The sequence below is a fragment of the Cryptomeria japonica genome, chromosome 3 (assembly GCF_030272615.1).
Source record: "Cryptomeria japonica chromosome 3, Sugi_1.0, whole genome shotgun sequence".
Lineage (NCBI taxonomy): Eukaryota > Viridiplantae > Streptophyta > Pinopsida > Cupressales > Cupressaceae > Cryptomeria > Cryptomeria japonica.
In genome coordinates, this window is record NC_081407.1 from 34,330,478 (window position 1) to 34,347,392 (window position 16,915).

Genomic DNA, 16,915 nt, shown 5'->3' on the forward strand with positions numbered 1-16,915 from the left:
GGGGAGTTTTAAGTTCGCAATATGGCCCTAGAGGCCGAATTTGGTTTCAGCGGCACTTGACCCTTCATATCCCCTTCCTCTTCCGCAAGGACAGAAAGGTACAAACCGGGGGGTCCCTGTCTAAGACGGGGATGGGTGTGCGATTCACACAACAGTAGCACAACCATCTTTTTGATGGATTGCCTTAATTTACAATCTGCTTTATAAATTTGATATTTCAAGTTTATTATCTTTGTGGGTGATAATCACATCCTTGATAAATATAGACAAGTCTTGGTAGAAATTTGCCAATTCTTGTTATTGATGGTAAATTGATAGAATCTCCTTTCTCTAAACTCCATACTTTTCTTGCAAATTTAGAAGCTGAGACCCGATGAACACCCTTTACAAATTGCCACACCTTTGATCTAGAAGACAATGGACTCTCACTGTTGAGGAGCATCACGTGGTGAATCCATTATCAGATGGGTTGGGATGACACCATTCCATCAAGCTTCTTTGAGAAGTTTACGGTTATGGACACATGAGAGCAAAACATTCCAGAATTATCTAGTCCATTTCGAACAAGAACAAGCATCGCAAAATATAGTCTTCACATCAATACAAGAAAGAATATTATGAAACTGTCTATTAGACACCATGCCTTTGTAAAAAGGATCCCTAGGTCCATCCATTGAACCCATTATTTGCATTGCTGCAAAAATATTTTCACCTAAATATTTTTCATGTGCCTCTTTGGTGAAGCATTCATTGTTACATTTGTTGTAAACAAGGTGAAGAAAGCTTGCAACTTAAACTCAAAGTTATTGCAAATCTGAAACGAAAGATTAAGCATTAATACAATGATTGTAGAATCAAAACAAGAACAAGAAAACCATTGCACAAGAAACACCAGATTTACATGGAGAAATCCTTTTGGGCGAAAACTCCACCACAGAAAGAGTGGCAAGTATATTACTAATCCAATGAAGAATACAATAGCAATATACTTCTCTCTAAACCTTTGTAAAACTCTGCAGCACTCCATTACCTTGCAAACTGAACAAGACTGAATGAAGAACACTATCTCAAGGCACCAATTTATAGGAGTTTGTGAGGATGAATAGCACTATGCTATCACCAAACAACAGGCAGCAAATCCACCTGGAAAAACTCTCACCCACCTTTTAAAATAGCCTCTTACAGATGCTCTTACAACTGTCATAAGGCATCTCTGTAAGGATTTTGTCATAAATATTGTCATAGATGCTGTCATGCAATAATGACTGTCATAACTATCATAAATATTGTCATAGTTGCTGTCATTGCAATAATGACTGTCATAGCTGTCATATATTCTCTTACAACTCCTAACAAGTGTCCAAGCACCTCAAAATAGATGATTAGAGACAACAAAAATGACATTGATGATCATGATAAGGTTTCAAGTATGGCTAACAAAATGAGGAATTTTAAGAATTTGACTCAAATGATGACCCGAGATGTTTTTTTTTGTATGGGTACATGTTCTAAGTTTCATTTTGTCTCTCAATGTGACCATTTCTTCCAAATCCTTGGGGTTAAGCACTGTTTTGTTTCTTTGTTCCACACAATTTGATCTAGGTCATATACTCACAAATTGTGAGTATTTTATGACTCTATGTTGGCAAACTCGGTGGGTACTTGCTAGATTTTAGTTTGGCAAGTAACTCGCCAAATGTGTGATTTGTATTTGGAAATTGTTGAATCAACAATTTACATCTAATTTTTCCTTTCATCTATCTCTTGCTTAGCTCATTTACAATTTCTTTTCCTCTCAGCTTATGTACAATGAGTGGCGTGGGCTAATATGCAAGTTTTAACTTTTCCTAAGACCTATAATTGAATGAGAAAAACTAAAATCTTTGACATAGTTGGCAAAGTCTGACTTGGCAAAAATGCGGTAGACCCAAAATTTGTGAATCAACAAACTCTGAAAAAACTTGCAAAAACTCAGCAAAAATCTCATCAACATTTGTGAATCAACAAACTCTGAAAAAACTTGCAAAAACTCAGCAAAAATCTCATCAACATAAAAAGTTGCTTACGTAGCACTCTATGAAGACAATGTCTAAATGCAAAATATATAGGTTATATAAAGATTTGTGTTTCATTGAGGATGTAACATAGTTGAGTGTGATACATGCAAGTGGGTGAGCTATGTCAAGTGTAAAATATATAGGTAAGTAAAGATTCATGAGTCATTGATGACATAACATAATTGAGTGTGACACATCCAAAGGGGTGAGCTATGTCTAACTGCAAAATATATATGTTAAATAAATATTTATGACTCATTGAAGAAATAACATAATAGTGTGATAAATACAAGGGGGTGAGCTATGCTTGTATTAAACTATATGCTTGGAATATGAGATTAGACTTATTTGTTGTTTTATTGATTACTGTATATTTTTTTTTTCATTATTTTCCAGTTTTGAAGCTATATTTTATCAGAATGCCATTTTCTATTCAATACCGAGGAAAGCTATATTAATGCTTTTCCAGTTTTTCTGCTAAGATGCAAAACATTTACTGCAGGTTGTGATGGGACCGCTTATTTCTATAATTATGGCACATATCTTTAATGCAATGACTCAGCTGGCAACAAACATACGTCTAATGGCATTCAAATTTCTGGATCTTGTTGTACAGCATTACGAATCAACTGTTATTACTAATTATTCTGTTAAGGTATGTACTGAATTTGATACTCATTTTATGACAAAAAATTGTCTAATTACAGAGGAAAGCAAATAGCACAAGGTAAGCACTTGACTTCCCTTCCTACCTATGCAAAGAGAGCAAAACATATTTGATTGAATTATACATCAGGAAAAACAATCTAATTGAAATAAATGGAGTGTAGCATATTTTTTATTGCAAAATCATCTGTCGAACACTGAAAATACAACTTACAGAAATCTTTTAAGAGTCAACTCTTACATATGAAATAAATGAAATGGCTGGAGTCCGGGAACAAACTACAAGCTTAGATGCCTCACCCGTTGGGAATTTTTTTGCTGTTGTCACGTGTCTTCTATAATGATTGCTATTGAAGAAAATCCTCTAGAACCTTTAAAATATCTCATTCCAAAGATGTATCATAAGTCTAAACTTCAAAACAGTATGCTTAATAAACCCCCTTTTCCCACATCAGACATAAACTGTACTAGTTGGGCTTTCTCTTGAAAGACTAATCCAAATTTCTGTCTTTATACACCTTATTTTTGATTTTATTGACACTCGTTTCATGCAGGACTTGTTTGTGCATCATATCACCTTAAATTTTCACCACTACACACTTAATGGAAAAAACATGACTTAAAAAAACTGACCACGTCTTGTAAAAGACATTTCAAGAAGCCAAAGAAATTAAACGAATCTACTCCTTCCGTAACCAAAATAATAAAGACACCCCCATCGCAGCTATAGACAAAGAATGATTTATCGGTTCACCAAAAACGTGGCATAGGCAAATGTAAAACGTTTAGAATATTCTGAAAACAAGTCGAACCACTTTACCATTAAAAACAAAACTTGTAGCCGCCAAATTAGAGTGAATGAACTTTTAAAGAAAATTTCAAGATTAATACAAAATCAAACTCCTTTTCGGAATCCAAAAGATGACATGGAAAGAAAACGGACAAAGCTGCTGACTAAATGACAAGTAGACAACCAAACTGCTGATGCAATCACACACCCAGCTGAAGTAGGCAAGCAACTAGGTGAAGCTGACAACCAAACAGCTGAAGCACCTCAAGCACGTCAAGCAGATCAGGCACCTCAAGCAGCTCAACCAAAATTAATAAGATCTAGTGAATAAACAGTTGCTCAAAAAGCACTTCAAACTCAATTTAATATTATTTTGAATAATCCTCTAGCTTGAATAGCAAAAGCTTGACAAAAACCACTTGACATCAATGACAAAATGTTTAACATCTCTTTCATTTGGTAGTTGCACTTGTAGTGTGAACGATTGTTCTTTATGTATTAGGTAGCATAGTATTGCTGACTATTTTACTTCTAAGTTATCGATCTTGGTATGAGTGTGGGTATTGGTATAGGTATTGGGTGCAGTAATTTTTTTCCTTGAGTAAGGTTATGGGTTTATATATGTATATTAAAATATAAAAAATATAAAATGTAAAAATTATGAGTATATATATAATGTTCAAACTCATGTTATAAAATATAAAAATAGTGATACTTGTAATTGCCAATAAACAAAATACTTAAACACCTCATATTCATATTTTGTAAAAATGAAAATATTATAAATTCATAATTCAATGATTTGTCAAATCAAAATGTCAATACCTAATGAAAATTACAATCGATATTAGTAGTCTTCATAGTGCTCTTCATCAAAAGCATCAAAGTCAACATTTGGTTCAGTTTCATTCGAACCACAATCAATGGGAAGTGCCACTCCCACTAGCTGTGCAGTTGTAGTGCCTAAGTTGGCACACTTAGGATTTTGATCACAATTCTTTGTCACCACCTCATTGTATTCAAGTGTCTTATGTGGCAATAGTGTAATGTCCCTTTTTGTAAATCCCCTAGTTTTTGTCCTAAATTCACAAATCCAGAATAAAAAAGAACAAACATAGTTAGGGATTTAATCTTCATTTAAGAATAAGATGAGATAAGCCTATTTTTCTGAAACCCGCAATAAGATTAGACAACAATGTAGATATAATTCGTGAAATACATCCAATTCTAGGGTTAGGATATGTATAAAACAATATCAACAATCACATGTAAACTCAACCATAACGAGGGTTGAGTTGGAAGACATGATGAGGTGCCCCAAGTACCCTCTACCTTAGGCCCAACAGCAAGACCTTATCCTCTGTGGCCTCATGTGGTCCTTAACTGATGGCCCTCAATTATCATCATGAGGTGGCGTACCTAGTGAGGGCTTTACATTGTTCCCCTCCATCATATCAACCTCTCATCTCTTATGATTGATTCAATTCAACAATTGATCCATGTGGATATAGTAGGGAAGCTACAATAGGGTGCCTTTGACCCTCAACCCTAGGCCCAAGGTTAGGACCTTATCCTCCTTGGCCTCATGTGGTCCTTAACCATCATCATGAGGTGGTCCCGTGGTCCTTAACCAATGGTCCTTGACCATCTTTATGAGGCATTGTGCCTATGAGGAATTTCTCACCGTTCCCCCTATTGTGTCCCTTCCTTCTATCACAATTGCAAACAATGATAAAATATACAAATTATACATCATTATGTTTTATTATATTAACGGTATTTAACATTCCCTTCTTATGTCATATTAATTACATTGAATTAACAATATTATATTATATTATCAGCAGCTTATTGTATTAGCAATATTATATTATATTAATAGCAGCCTGTTGTATTAATAAAATCATATTATTAGCAGCCTATTGTATTAATAATATCATATTATATTAATAGCATCATATTGTATTGACAGCAATCTTATATTCCCATATTTATACTGTATGTGTTTCTCAGGCAGTGACTGCTGATGTCTTTCCTTATGTTTTCCCTTATTTTTCCTTCCTTTCTTCCCTCATACAAACTTCTCAATATTCTCTTATATCTTCCCCAAGAGAAGCGATTTCCTTAGGGACATCTCTTTCCACATAAGACATAACCTTAAATAAGTCACTACTTTTCAATGAAAATAATCGCTGTTCTCGAAGAGACATCTCCTTTAAAAATCGCTTGCTATTTTGATCATTTAACGATTGATAATTATTGTCTATTATCCTTAGTTACATTCTTTTATGAATCGCTGACTTATTTCATAATAGCCGACTTTCCTTAAAACACGATCATATCCTTTGATCTTTGTAATTTCTACTTGCTGTGGTTTTGTTGTTGCTGTCATATATCATATACCTGATTGTAATAAGTGCAGATGAATATTTATGTGTCTATTTAATAAATATTTTATTATTGAAATTATTAATGTAAGTTAATATTTATTGTGGTTATTAATAATTTTTTTGAATATTAGTTAATAATAAATATTGATTGTGGTTATAAATGCAAATCAATATTTATTTAAAAATTATTGTGAATAATGGTTGATAGTAATATACATGAACAAATAAATAAATAGTTTAGATCCTCTTCAAATGTAAATACTCAGAATATAAGGGATATTACAAATAGATGAAGATTGGATTGCATAAAGACCACATCCTTATCGTTCTCCGCATCCAATCAGTTGTGCCTAACTAAGTGGATGAATTATGTACTCCAGTTTAACTTAGTTGAAGAACTGTAATGTCCCCTACGTTTGATTACCTGAATTTTGCCCTAAATTAGTAATTCCACAATATAGTTTATCATTTCTTTTTTAATATATAAGAGTAACTTCATCTAGTCATTCGATAAACTTAGGAATAGACCAATGAATACGTGGATTAATAGCGAATATAGAATGATAAACATGTCTTTCTACCCATAACCAATCATAGTTTAGTTTGGTAGGAAAGCCTAGTGAGGGTTCCAACCCAACTAAGCCCAAAAGTCTGCTGCCTTCCACGATGACAACTCACCTCTTGGCCCACAAGAGGCAAGAACGTCCCACTATGACAATTCCATCCCTTGGGGTGGCCTACTTAGCTTGGGAGAACCAGTAAACTGCAATTCCCTAACTTACTTCCTCCATTCCTTCCTTTGATTGATTACGAGATAAGACACACATATATAAATAATCAAAGTAATTTATTCATTATATTCATAATAACATAGATATTTATAATTTGTTTTAATTTACAAGTATATTAATATAATCTTATTGATATTTTTTCAAGTATATATGTATATATATTAAGCGAATATAAACCTTGCTAACAACAATATCAGTAGATTTCCACAATCCATTAGTATGTCTAAAATATGAGCTTCTAGATTTGATTGTGTGCATCAAAAAAGCTCACACAATCAAATCCAGAAGCTCATATTTTAGACTTGCTAACATCATTATCATATATAAATCTATTATCCTTATTCCAATTTGAATATATATACATAAATAAATAATTGAATTAAATAATATTACCAATTATTTATGTATTTGTTAATTACCTATTATTATTAATACTACCGCTGCTTAAAACATTATTAGTTATTAATATATTTAGTGGCTGGTAAAGGCAGACCAGATCTGCCACTGTCATGAAATTATGTATTACTATAATACATATTGCAGTCTATGTTAATATTATTATTAAATTCTGCGTAAAAACATTATTGGGCTTCATATATTAAGCATACTTATTAAACACATCCTCATACATACCACCAATAACAAGGATGTTACCGTCTGCAACTTAATAACAATTCTGATCTGATCTGATCGATGGCTGCCAGATACTCTATATCCCCCCGTTTATTCCTCTCCACTTGATCTCTTTTTATATCCTTAAGCCTCCATGAAGAGAGGCATCTCTTTGAAGAGTGACAACCCTTTCAAAGGACATCACTTTTAGTTTATAACCCCTCTTTAAACTAATCGCTGTCTTTGTTGTTTTTTGTATTAGCACGGCCTTAACATGAATATGCAAATCGTTGCATTTATGCTGCCATCATTATCTTTATTTTATTTATTAATCGCAATCGCTGGCCATACTATATGCATGGGTCTGCGTCTAAACAATGTTTAGTTGCTGTTCTAAAGTAACTATAATTATTCTTTGATCTCTGCTCATTGTATTTATTGAGTCAGATCTTGTTAGTGTCTAGTAATAAACACTACTTTATTGCTGCATATATATTAATGGTATGAAGTCGGCAATATTGCTGATAACCATTATCACTGTCTTCCTTATATGTAAATTATGTTTATTATTTATAATATAAATTATGTTTGTAATATAATATTAATTTATTATTTTATTATTATTATTTTATTTGAATATTTCAAGGATATTATTAGTAATAAATATTAATAAATGTATATTAATTAAATAATAATATTTAATAAATTTCAAATAATCATTCATTGGTAATTATTATATTAATTAATAATAATAATTGCTTTATTCAGGATATATATAACGATCAAGGAGGGGACATGACAAGAACTTACAACCTGTAGAATTTACACACAACATTTAGTATCATTTTTTATAAATACAAACATTATAAAATTCTATTTTTTTGATACATAAGAGGCGTTTTTTATTTATTTTAAAACACTATTTAGTCTATGGTGCTATCTTGTTTCCAAATAATCAAACATAATAGGTCTATTTTGACCTGGTTAATTTTATTTGTAGGCAGCTGTAAGACCTGGTTAATTTTATGGGTAGGCAGCTGTAAAAACAAGTTCTTTTTGAGGTATTTGGTATGTCTGAACTGCAATGTCTGTCATATTGTGATGTTCAACTTCATAACCTGTACAATTTGGTTAATTGCACTGTTGATATTCATTAACTATATTTGATTGATGACTAAAATTTACAAATTGTTTTTGCCGGTGATTTTGTTCACTCGTTTCAATTTTTGAGAAATAACAAAGAACCAGGGTCTGTGGCACCAGGAAAAGGCCTAAATAAGCTCCTGATCAATATGTTGTATGCTAAGTTTGTCTTTATCTTGTCTAATTTTCTACTTCCAAATCACTCTGCGAAGGCTTGGCTTTTGCAACTAACTGTGAGATTTAACTGAACACCATTTGTAATGAACTTCACAATTGACTATTTCATAATTAATTTTGTGCTGTAAGGCTTCTTTTTTAAAATTCCATTCTTATATTTGCACGATGTAAAAAAAGATTCCTGACCTGATTGGCAACATGTTTGTGATTAATGATGTTTGAACTTCTTGCTTAGCGCAATCAGTCTTGATGCATTCTGTTGTAGAATGTTAAATCTTAGCATTCTATTTTCCTATACTGGGGTTTATCTGTTATATATATATTTTAGTGTTATAGATTGCAAATTTACTTATTGATTTGCCACTTTGAGGTAGCTTTTTATTTCACAATCTTGATTATTTGATAGTTTCTAACTTGCTATAAGGTATGATAACAGCCTTTTTAATTTTACATGCAGGTTTTGCAGTATTATGTAGATATATTAGGAAAAACTGGAAGTTTCTTTCAGGATAAAGGAAAACTAATGGATATCCTTGCTGGCTTGATTCGTTACTTGTCTTCTGTGCATTCAAGTATGCAGCCAACAAACTCATCACCTGATCAAGTATTTACTAAAACTATTTACTAAAACTTGTGTTTGTTTTGCTCTGTTAAAAAAACTTTTGTGTTTTTGACTTTAATGGTGATATTTTTATTAGAGATGTTGGTGACAATATCCTACATAATTGAATAATTTAGAATATTATATGCATTTTTGCCAAGTCCTTGAGTAGCTAAATTTTGTTATATTGTCTTGCCAAGTTTTACGAATTAAAATGCGTTTTCTTCATCTTTCCATTTCTAGGATACAAGCCAGCATTTTTACTAAATATCTACCTTCCCATTTTGAAATTTGAAGGCAAGGGCATCTCCATTGATCACTCTTGTTCCACTGAGGTTGGGGACATGGAGATGGGGGGACGCATCTTGGGGAAGGGGGTACTTGGGGCCTAAGTTTGGGAATGGTGGGGAGAGGGGGGGCGAGTGGTGGCAAGGGATCAGTGCTGACATAAAACATATAGTATTTGAAAAACTAGTTTTAAAAGGATAACATTGTATAACATAATAACAGTATAATTAGTATTCAAATGACAAATATAGACATTGGAACAAGAATTTCAAATTTTTTTATTTCATAATCATGATTTAATGTTCATCAAAATCACAATCAACTAATCAAGCTAGCAAGATTCCAAAATGTTCAAAGTTCAAACCTTAAAAGAAAATACTAAATAGTAAATACTAGAAGTCTAGACTCTAGAAGTAGAGTCTAATCATCCCCAAGCTCCTTGCCAAACTTCTCAATGTCCTCATTATTCGAACTGCTGGGCCCCACATGCTCAAGCTCATCCATACCAATACCAACCAGCCTTGTCTGTGTGACATCATCATCAATTTGTGCTGACTCTTTAAGCTCTACATGCCATTTAGCTATTGGACTCTGTTTGTACGTAGATGTGTTGCTGTCAATGAGACGCAACACACTATGTACCACCACAAGCTTCTATGCCCTCCTAGAAGGAACTCTGTTCCTCTCAACGGAGTGAATGAAACTGTAAGTAGACCAGTTCCTCTCAGCAGCAAAAGAACTAGAAACCTAAGACAACAAACAAATAGATAGAGTAGTTGTCAAAGATCTAAGTCCATGCATAGTCCACCACAATTTTGAAAAATAAATTGAATGAATGATTCAATAATCGGATGATTACATTGAACGATATACACACGTATATATAGAGGTTACAAGACGATGTTCTATAATTAGAACATAACGTTAAAGTAAAAGATTAAAGAGCTAAAAACTAAATTAAGTTTAAAAGCTAATTAATTAAAAAGAAAAAGCTAAATGCTGAATAAAGCTTAAAAGCTAATTAACTAAAAAGCTAAATGACCATTAAACAAGGAACTAAATATAGGTGACTAAAATATAATTAAATATTCTAATACCCTCCCTTAATGGTCATGCTATCTATCACACCAAGCTGCCCTCTAAATTTGAGAAACTTTGCCGGGCTCAAGGACTTGGTGAGGATATCTGCAGTTTGATCTTCTGTAGGAATGTTGAAGAGCACACAGTTATAATGAGAGGGGGGGTGAATCAGTATAATGAAACTTTTTGCCAATTCAATATTTTATATGATAGAATCAATCACTGAAAAATAGTTATGCACATGAACACAATAATTTTGAGTGGAAACCCAATGCGGGAGAAAGCCACTAAAATGATGTTATATATATATATATATGTAATTCTTCTTTTACAATTGTTTGTGAGCACCAACCCACTGGAAGCACCAACCCCCTAATTTTGTTTTTTGAGCACCAACCCACTAGAAGCACCAACTCCCCAAATTTTTGTTTTGTGAGCACCAACCCACTAGAAGCACCAACTCCCCAAATTTTTGTTTTGTGAGCACCAACCCATTGGAAGCACCAACTCTCCAAATTCTGTTTTGTGAGCACCAACCCACTCTATGAAAATCTGATTATATTTTGCACAGCACCTCTACACACAGCACTTTCTCTTCAGATATATTCTTTTATTTTATTCTTCACATTCCACACATTACACTCACAGATTCTTCTTTTTACAGATTCTGCATTATATTCCACACGTACCACACGTACATAAAGGTCTTTTATTTTTCACACACCGTGCTCCGTTTCATACACCTCACACCTAACACAATTCTCAACACATAAAACAACTCTCAGATCTGTGTATATTTTATTGGCATAATCTTCTTCTACGCTACCTATTTTCAACACTGATTTAATATGGCATATATATCTTTTGTTATGCCCTTTCACAAAGGAATGTGTCCCTTGATTTTAACTATAACTTTTCACTAGACGTGACTTTCACAATGCAGAGTCACTTCTCTTAGAAGCCGTTTTAACATGGACAACTCTTATTGCACCTTTTATCATATATTAATCAGATTCGTTAATATTTGTATTTGACTTTTATTAGACGAATCATATTCTAATCGACTTCATAAACTCTGTCTTTAAATAATCACATCTCTTTAATTTATTAAACAAATCGTTGATGTGTACAAAGTACAAACTGCCGCCACCTTTGTATAAATCACATCTCTTATCTTTTACACTTCGTGTTTTTTAACAAATTATTCTTAATCGCTGCCACCATGATTTTGTCGTAACTTTGTCTTTTAATTACTTATTTGTTTTCTATGACTGCTGATTTAATCATGTTACTCCTCATTATCCTTCTACGTAGGAAGGCTTTTGTCTTTTGGTGGGACTTCTAGCATAAGGAGGTGGGCCACACAAATCTTGTCTTGTAGTGGGGAATTCTTTCATAAGGAGGTGGGCCCCATAATAATGTTTATTAATTTTAACATTTAATTGCACCTCTTACTAATCCTTGGTAAGTTACGTGACAATCATCCTTGCTGACTTGTCTCTCCTTTTCTTTTTGACTTTGTTTGACTCTCTAATTAACATCGCTGCCCAGATCTTAGACATATTAGTGTATGATCAAATCCCATTTCTCTTCTCATCTTAATTCACCCTTTTCTGAGAATCGACTGTGTATAAGAATCACTGTTCATAACAATCATTGTTTCATACTTTGTTTAATATTTTTTTTTTTCATCTGAGTCACTGTAGAAAATTGTCTTCATTGACAAATATAGTCTGTATGCATTGCCTTCAAATTACCATAATCTTACATCCTGAAAGCTTTTCTTTTAACTCCCCCAAAATTATCTTATTGCTTGATGTCTTAAATCTGGAAATGCCTAACTGCCTCCGTTTGCCAATATACCGGTTTATGGTATTAAGTTATGTGGCAATCAATATAACCATCTCAACTTGCTGCTGTAATCTCTGATAATGAATTGTTGATTATAACTTGTGGCTCTTTCCACAAACTTTTCTAGGCTATTGTCCCTGCTGACTTTTCTCATTTTTTATAGCTCCATAGTACATTGTTTATATTTGCTGATGATAAGATATTTTGGAAATGTATTATTAATATTCTGGACCCGTCCTTTTTTGACATCAATGACAATACTTTCATCAAATGTACTGCAGTATCACTGATCCATCTTCAACATGCTGGCGGATGAAATGACAATGAAGCTCCACATGCTTTGTCCGCTCATGGAAGACTGGACTTTTGGCTAATTTTAGGACCCCTTGATTATCACAAAACAAGGGAGTAGGTCCTGGTTGAGACATTTGCATGTCTGCAAGCATCCTACGTAGCCAAATTGCCTCACATGCTGCCTTAATAGTTCCCCGATACTCTGCTTCGGTCGAGGAAAGAGCTATTGCCTGTTGCTTCTTGCTGGTCCATGTGATTGCACCTGTACCCAAGCTGAAAACATACCCAGAAGTCGACTTTTTGTCATCAACACAACCTGCCCAATCTGAGTCTGTAAAACCAACCAGCCTAGGATCTTTGCTTCTGCTGTACAGAATGCCAAAATCAGGAGTGCCCTTCACATATCGAAGCACACGCTTCGCTGCAACCCAATGTTCAACTTTTGGGGCTGACATGAAGCGAGAAATATAGCTCACAGCATAACTGATGTCAGGTCTAGTGGCGGTGAGATAGATGAGGCTGCCCATTAGTTTCCTGAATAAAGACTCATCCACTACAGGTGAATCTGATTTGGCTGATAATTTGAGCCCTATCTCCATAGGTGTAGATGCAAGTTTACAATCTTGCATTCGAAACTTATCTAGTAGGCTCTTGGCATACTTTGACTGAGAAATGAATATGTGGCTATCAGTCTGCCAAACCTCTACACCAAGACAATAATGGAGAAGTCCCAAATCTGTCATATCAAAATGCTGACACAAATTCTGTTTGACCTGCATGATCAGATGTGCTGCATTGCCAGTAATGATGAGATCATCAACATAGACTACTAGAAATAGAATATCATCACTAGTATGTTTGACATACAAATTGGGATCTGAAGGACTCCTTTGAAAGCCTTGATCAATCAAGTACTTATCAATTTTGATGTACCATGCACGAGGAGCCTGTTTGAGGCCATAGAGTGCTTTGACTAGTCTACATACCTTGTGCTCCTTACTGGCAACCTTGAAACCTGGAGGCTGCGTCATGTAGACTTCTTCCTGCAAATCACCATTGAGAAAGGCACTCTTGACGTCCATTTGATGGACTTTCCATCCAAATTGAGCTGAGAGAGCAAGGACAAGCCTAATGGTACTCATCTTGGCTGTGGGAGCAAATGTCTCCTCATAGTTGATGCCCTCCTTCTGTGAAAACCCTTTTGCCACCAACCGAGCCTTGTACTTATCAAGACTTCCATCAGCTTTATACTTGACTTTAAACACCCATTTGCAGCCAATGGGCTTCTTTCCTGGAGGAAGATCAGACAATACCCAAGTGTTGTTTTTCAGAAGACTATGTTGCTCCGCTGCCATAGCCTTTTCCCATTCAGGTACACCTTTAGCCTCTGTATATGTTTGAGGCTCATAAATACTGTGAATGTTGGCCATAAGAGCAAAATTAACTGTGTTGTTGGCTCTTACCTCTAACGGATCTACCATCAATGAGCTCATCATCATGAAGATCACCAATGGTCTTGGCCCACCACTTAGGCCGGAGAGTAGAAGTACCAACATCTGCTGCAGGATGAAGAGTGCTTGGAATATCTGGAGCAAGCTCCTCTGGATGTGGATCGAGAAGATCTTGAGGAAAGTCAGGGGATGCAATGTCATGCCTGGGAGACCCCACAACTTTAGAGTCAACTAAATCCCTCCCATCAAATGGAGCTAAGGGAAGACGAACACCCATACTTACAGCCTGTGGAGGGTGATCCTCAGTGCTCAAATCAGGAGAGGAAGGCTGAAAAGGCCCTCTTTCTTCATCAAATACTACATCTCGACTGAATATGAGGTGATTAGTGTCTATATCAACCAGCCGATATGCCTTGTGGTTGTCACTGTAGCCGATGAACATCAATTTCTGACTCTTTGGATCCAGTTTGGTGCGTGTGGCATCTGGAATCCAAACATAAGCTGTAGAGCCAAAAACTTTCAAATGACTGATTGTGGGCTTCCTGCCAGACCAAGCTTCCTCCGGAGTCATCTTCTTAACGGCCTTTGTGGGAGACCGGTTCAGAAGGTAGACTGCAGTGAAGACCGCTTCCGCCCAAAAGTGTTTTGGAACATTTCTATGCTCCAACATAGACCGAGCCATCTCAGTGACTGTACGGTTCCTGCGCTCAACAACACCGTTCTGCTGTGGGGTGTAAGGTGTGGTAAGCTGATGCTTAATGCCATGTGATGCACAAAAGTTGGTGAACGCTATAGAACAAAATTCCCCTCCATTGTCGGACCGAAGAGTGACTATCTGACAGCTAGACTCTTTTTCCACTAAGGCCTTAAACGTTTGAAACATGGTGAACACCTCTGATTTTTGCTTAAGAAAATAAACCCACATGCGTCTGCTGAAATCATCAACAAAATAATAGAAAATACCTGCATCCAGTGACTGATGGAGTGTTCATGGGACCACAGATGTCTGCATGAACGAGTTGCAAGACCTTGGATGCTCTCCAAGCGTCTCCATCTGAAAATGGAGTCCTATGCTGCTTTCCAGCTTGACACGCTCCGCAAACTCCATGATTCTGAGTTTGAATCTCAGGTAATCCTACAACCAGATCCTCTCGAACCAACTGAGAGAGATAGTGGACATTGAGATGCCCACATTGCTGATGCCAAAGAGTGCTGATGGAAGTACTCCTAGCTGCCATGGTGAGCTCCTGAGAACCAGTAGAATCAACAAGTCTATAAAGACCATGATCCTCAATACCAACTACAACTGTAGTGCGAGTCTCCCTGTCAACAATGCTACACTTGTGCAACCCGAAGACGACATCCAGCTGTGGTGAATGCCGCATAATTTGACTGACTGACAGTAGATTGAGCTTCATACCAGGTACAAAGTATACATTGAGGAATATTAAATCCTTCCCACCAGATGAAATCTGAACATTGCCCTTGCCGACAACAGTATACTCTTCACCTCCACCAAATATCACTGAATCAGTGAAAGGCATGTACTCTGTAAACTAATCCCGACGATGTGTGAAATGTCGAGAGGCTCCAGAGTCAATGTACCAGGCTGATGATTGGACATCATCAGAGGAGGTTTGGGCCATGAACGCATAGAAGGCAGATTCCTTTTGATCAGGATGCGTGGCAGAATTGGCTTTCTGCTTGGACCCTCCCTGTTTGGATTGTTGGGATGCTATCAATTTCCGCCAATCCTTCACCAAATGGCCATATATATGACAGTAGGAACACTGTAAGCTCTTCTTTTTGGAAGACTGCTGAGGTTGACCTTGACCTTGTCCTTTCTGCTGGAAGGATGGAGCTTTACCCTTGTACTTATGCGAAGCTGAGGCTGTGAAAGCCTATTCAATGGATGAACTAGTGCTGCATCCAAATTGCTGCTTCCATCGATCCTGTTGGAGCAGCTTGTTGCAAAGATCAGGGAACTTCAAATCAACACTAGTAGAGGAGATATTGAGCGTATCAATGAAATGCTCGTAGGATCTGGGAAGGCTTTTTAGCGTGATCACTACCATATCCTCTTCCACCATGGTTCGGCCTAAAGCTTCTAACTGATCAGAAAGAAAGCTCGGCTCTTGTCGGACGTTTCATGAAGATCCTTCAAAAGATCCCAGATCTCTTTTGCTGTTTTACCTGAAGGCACCTGTGGGAGTTGATCATCTGTGACAGAGAGTTTGATAAGCATGACAGCCTCTTGATTCTTCACATCATGTTTGTCTTGATCATCACCTGCTGTTGTAGGACGAGATTCCTTGCCCAAAACAAGCTGATCAAGGCAACGATACTCAAAGACGGTAAGCATACGCTGTTTCCAGGTGTTGTAGTTGCGGCCGTTGAACTTCTGATTGTGTTCCAACATGATGTTGGTTAATGATGCCATCACGGAAATCGAGGTTGATCGAGGTCAACTAAGTGAAAGCAAGAGACAGAAGAATTTGATTTAAAAAAAATCAGAATAGAAACAACTGCTGAAAAAAACTAAAACCCTATAGGAGAATTCTGGCACGAATTTCGAGGTTTGGAAGAAACCCAAAAATTAAAATTTGCTGCACACTTAAAACAGCATAAATGGTGCCAAAAAAACAGCAAAAATCCCAATGTCCACAGAAATAGCAGAAATTGTGAATTGTTTTTAAATTCCAAGGCAAATTTGCTGGCACAAAA

At 35.7% G+C, this 16,915-nt stretch overlaps 1 protein-coding gene across 7 annotated transcripts in view; it reads left to right on the top strand.

Moving 5' to 3' along the window:
- Positions 1-16,915, top strand: part of LOC131046734 (uncharacterized) — a 267,983-nt gene that overhangs the window by 12,681 nt on the left and 238,387 nt on the right. For all 7 annotated transcript variants that reach the window (XM_057980518.2, XM_057980525.2, XM_057980524.2 and 4 more), the window contains 2 exons: positions 2,560-2,712; positions 9,084-9,230. In XM_057980518.2, coding sequence (XP_057836501.2) covers positions 2,560-2,712; positions 9,084-9,230 — 300 coding nt within the window. The remainder of the gene's footprint in view (positions 1-2,559; positions 2,713-9,083; positions 9,231-16,915) is intronic.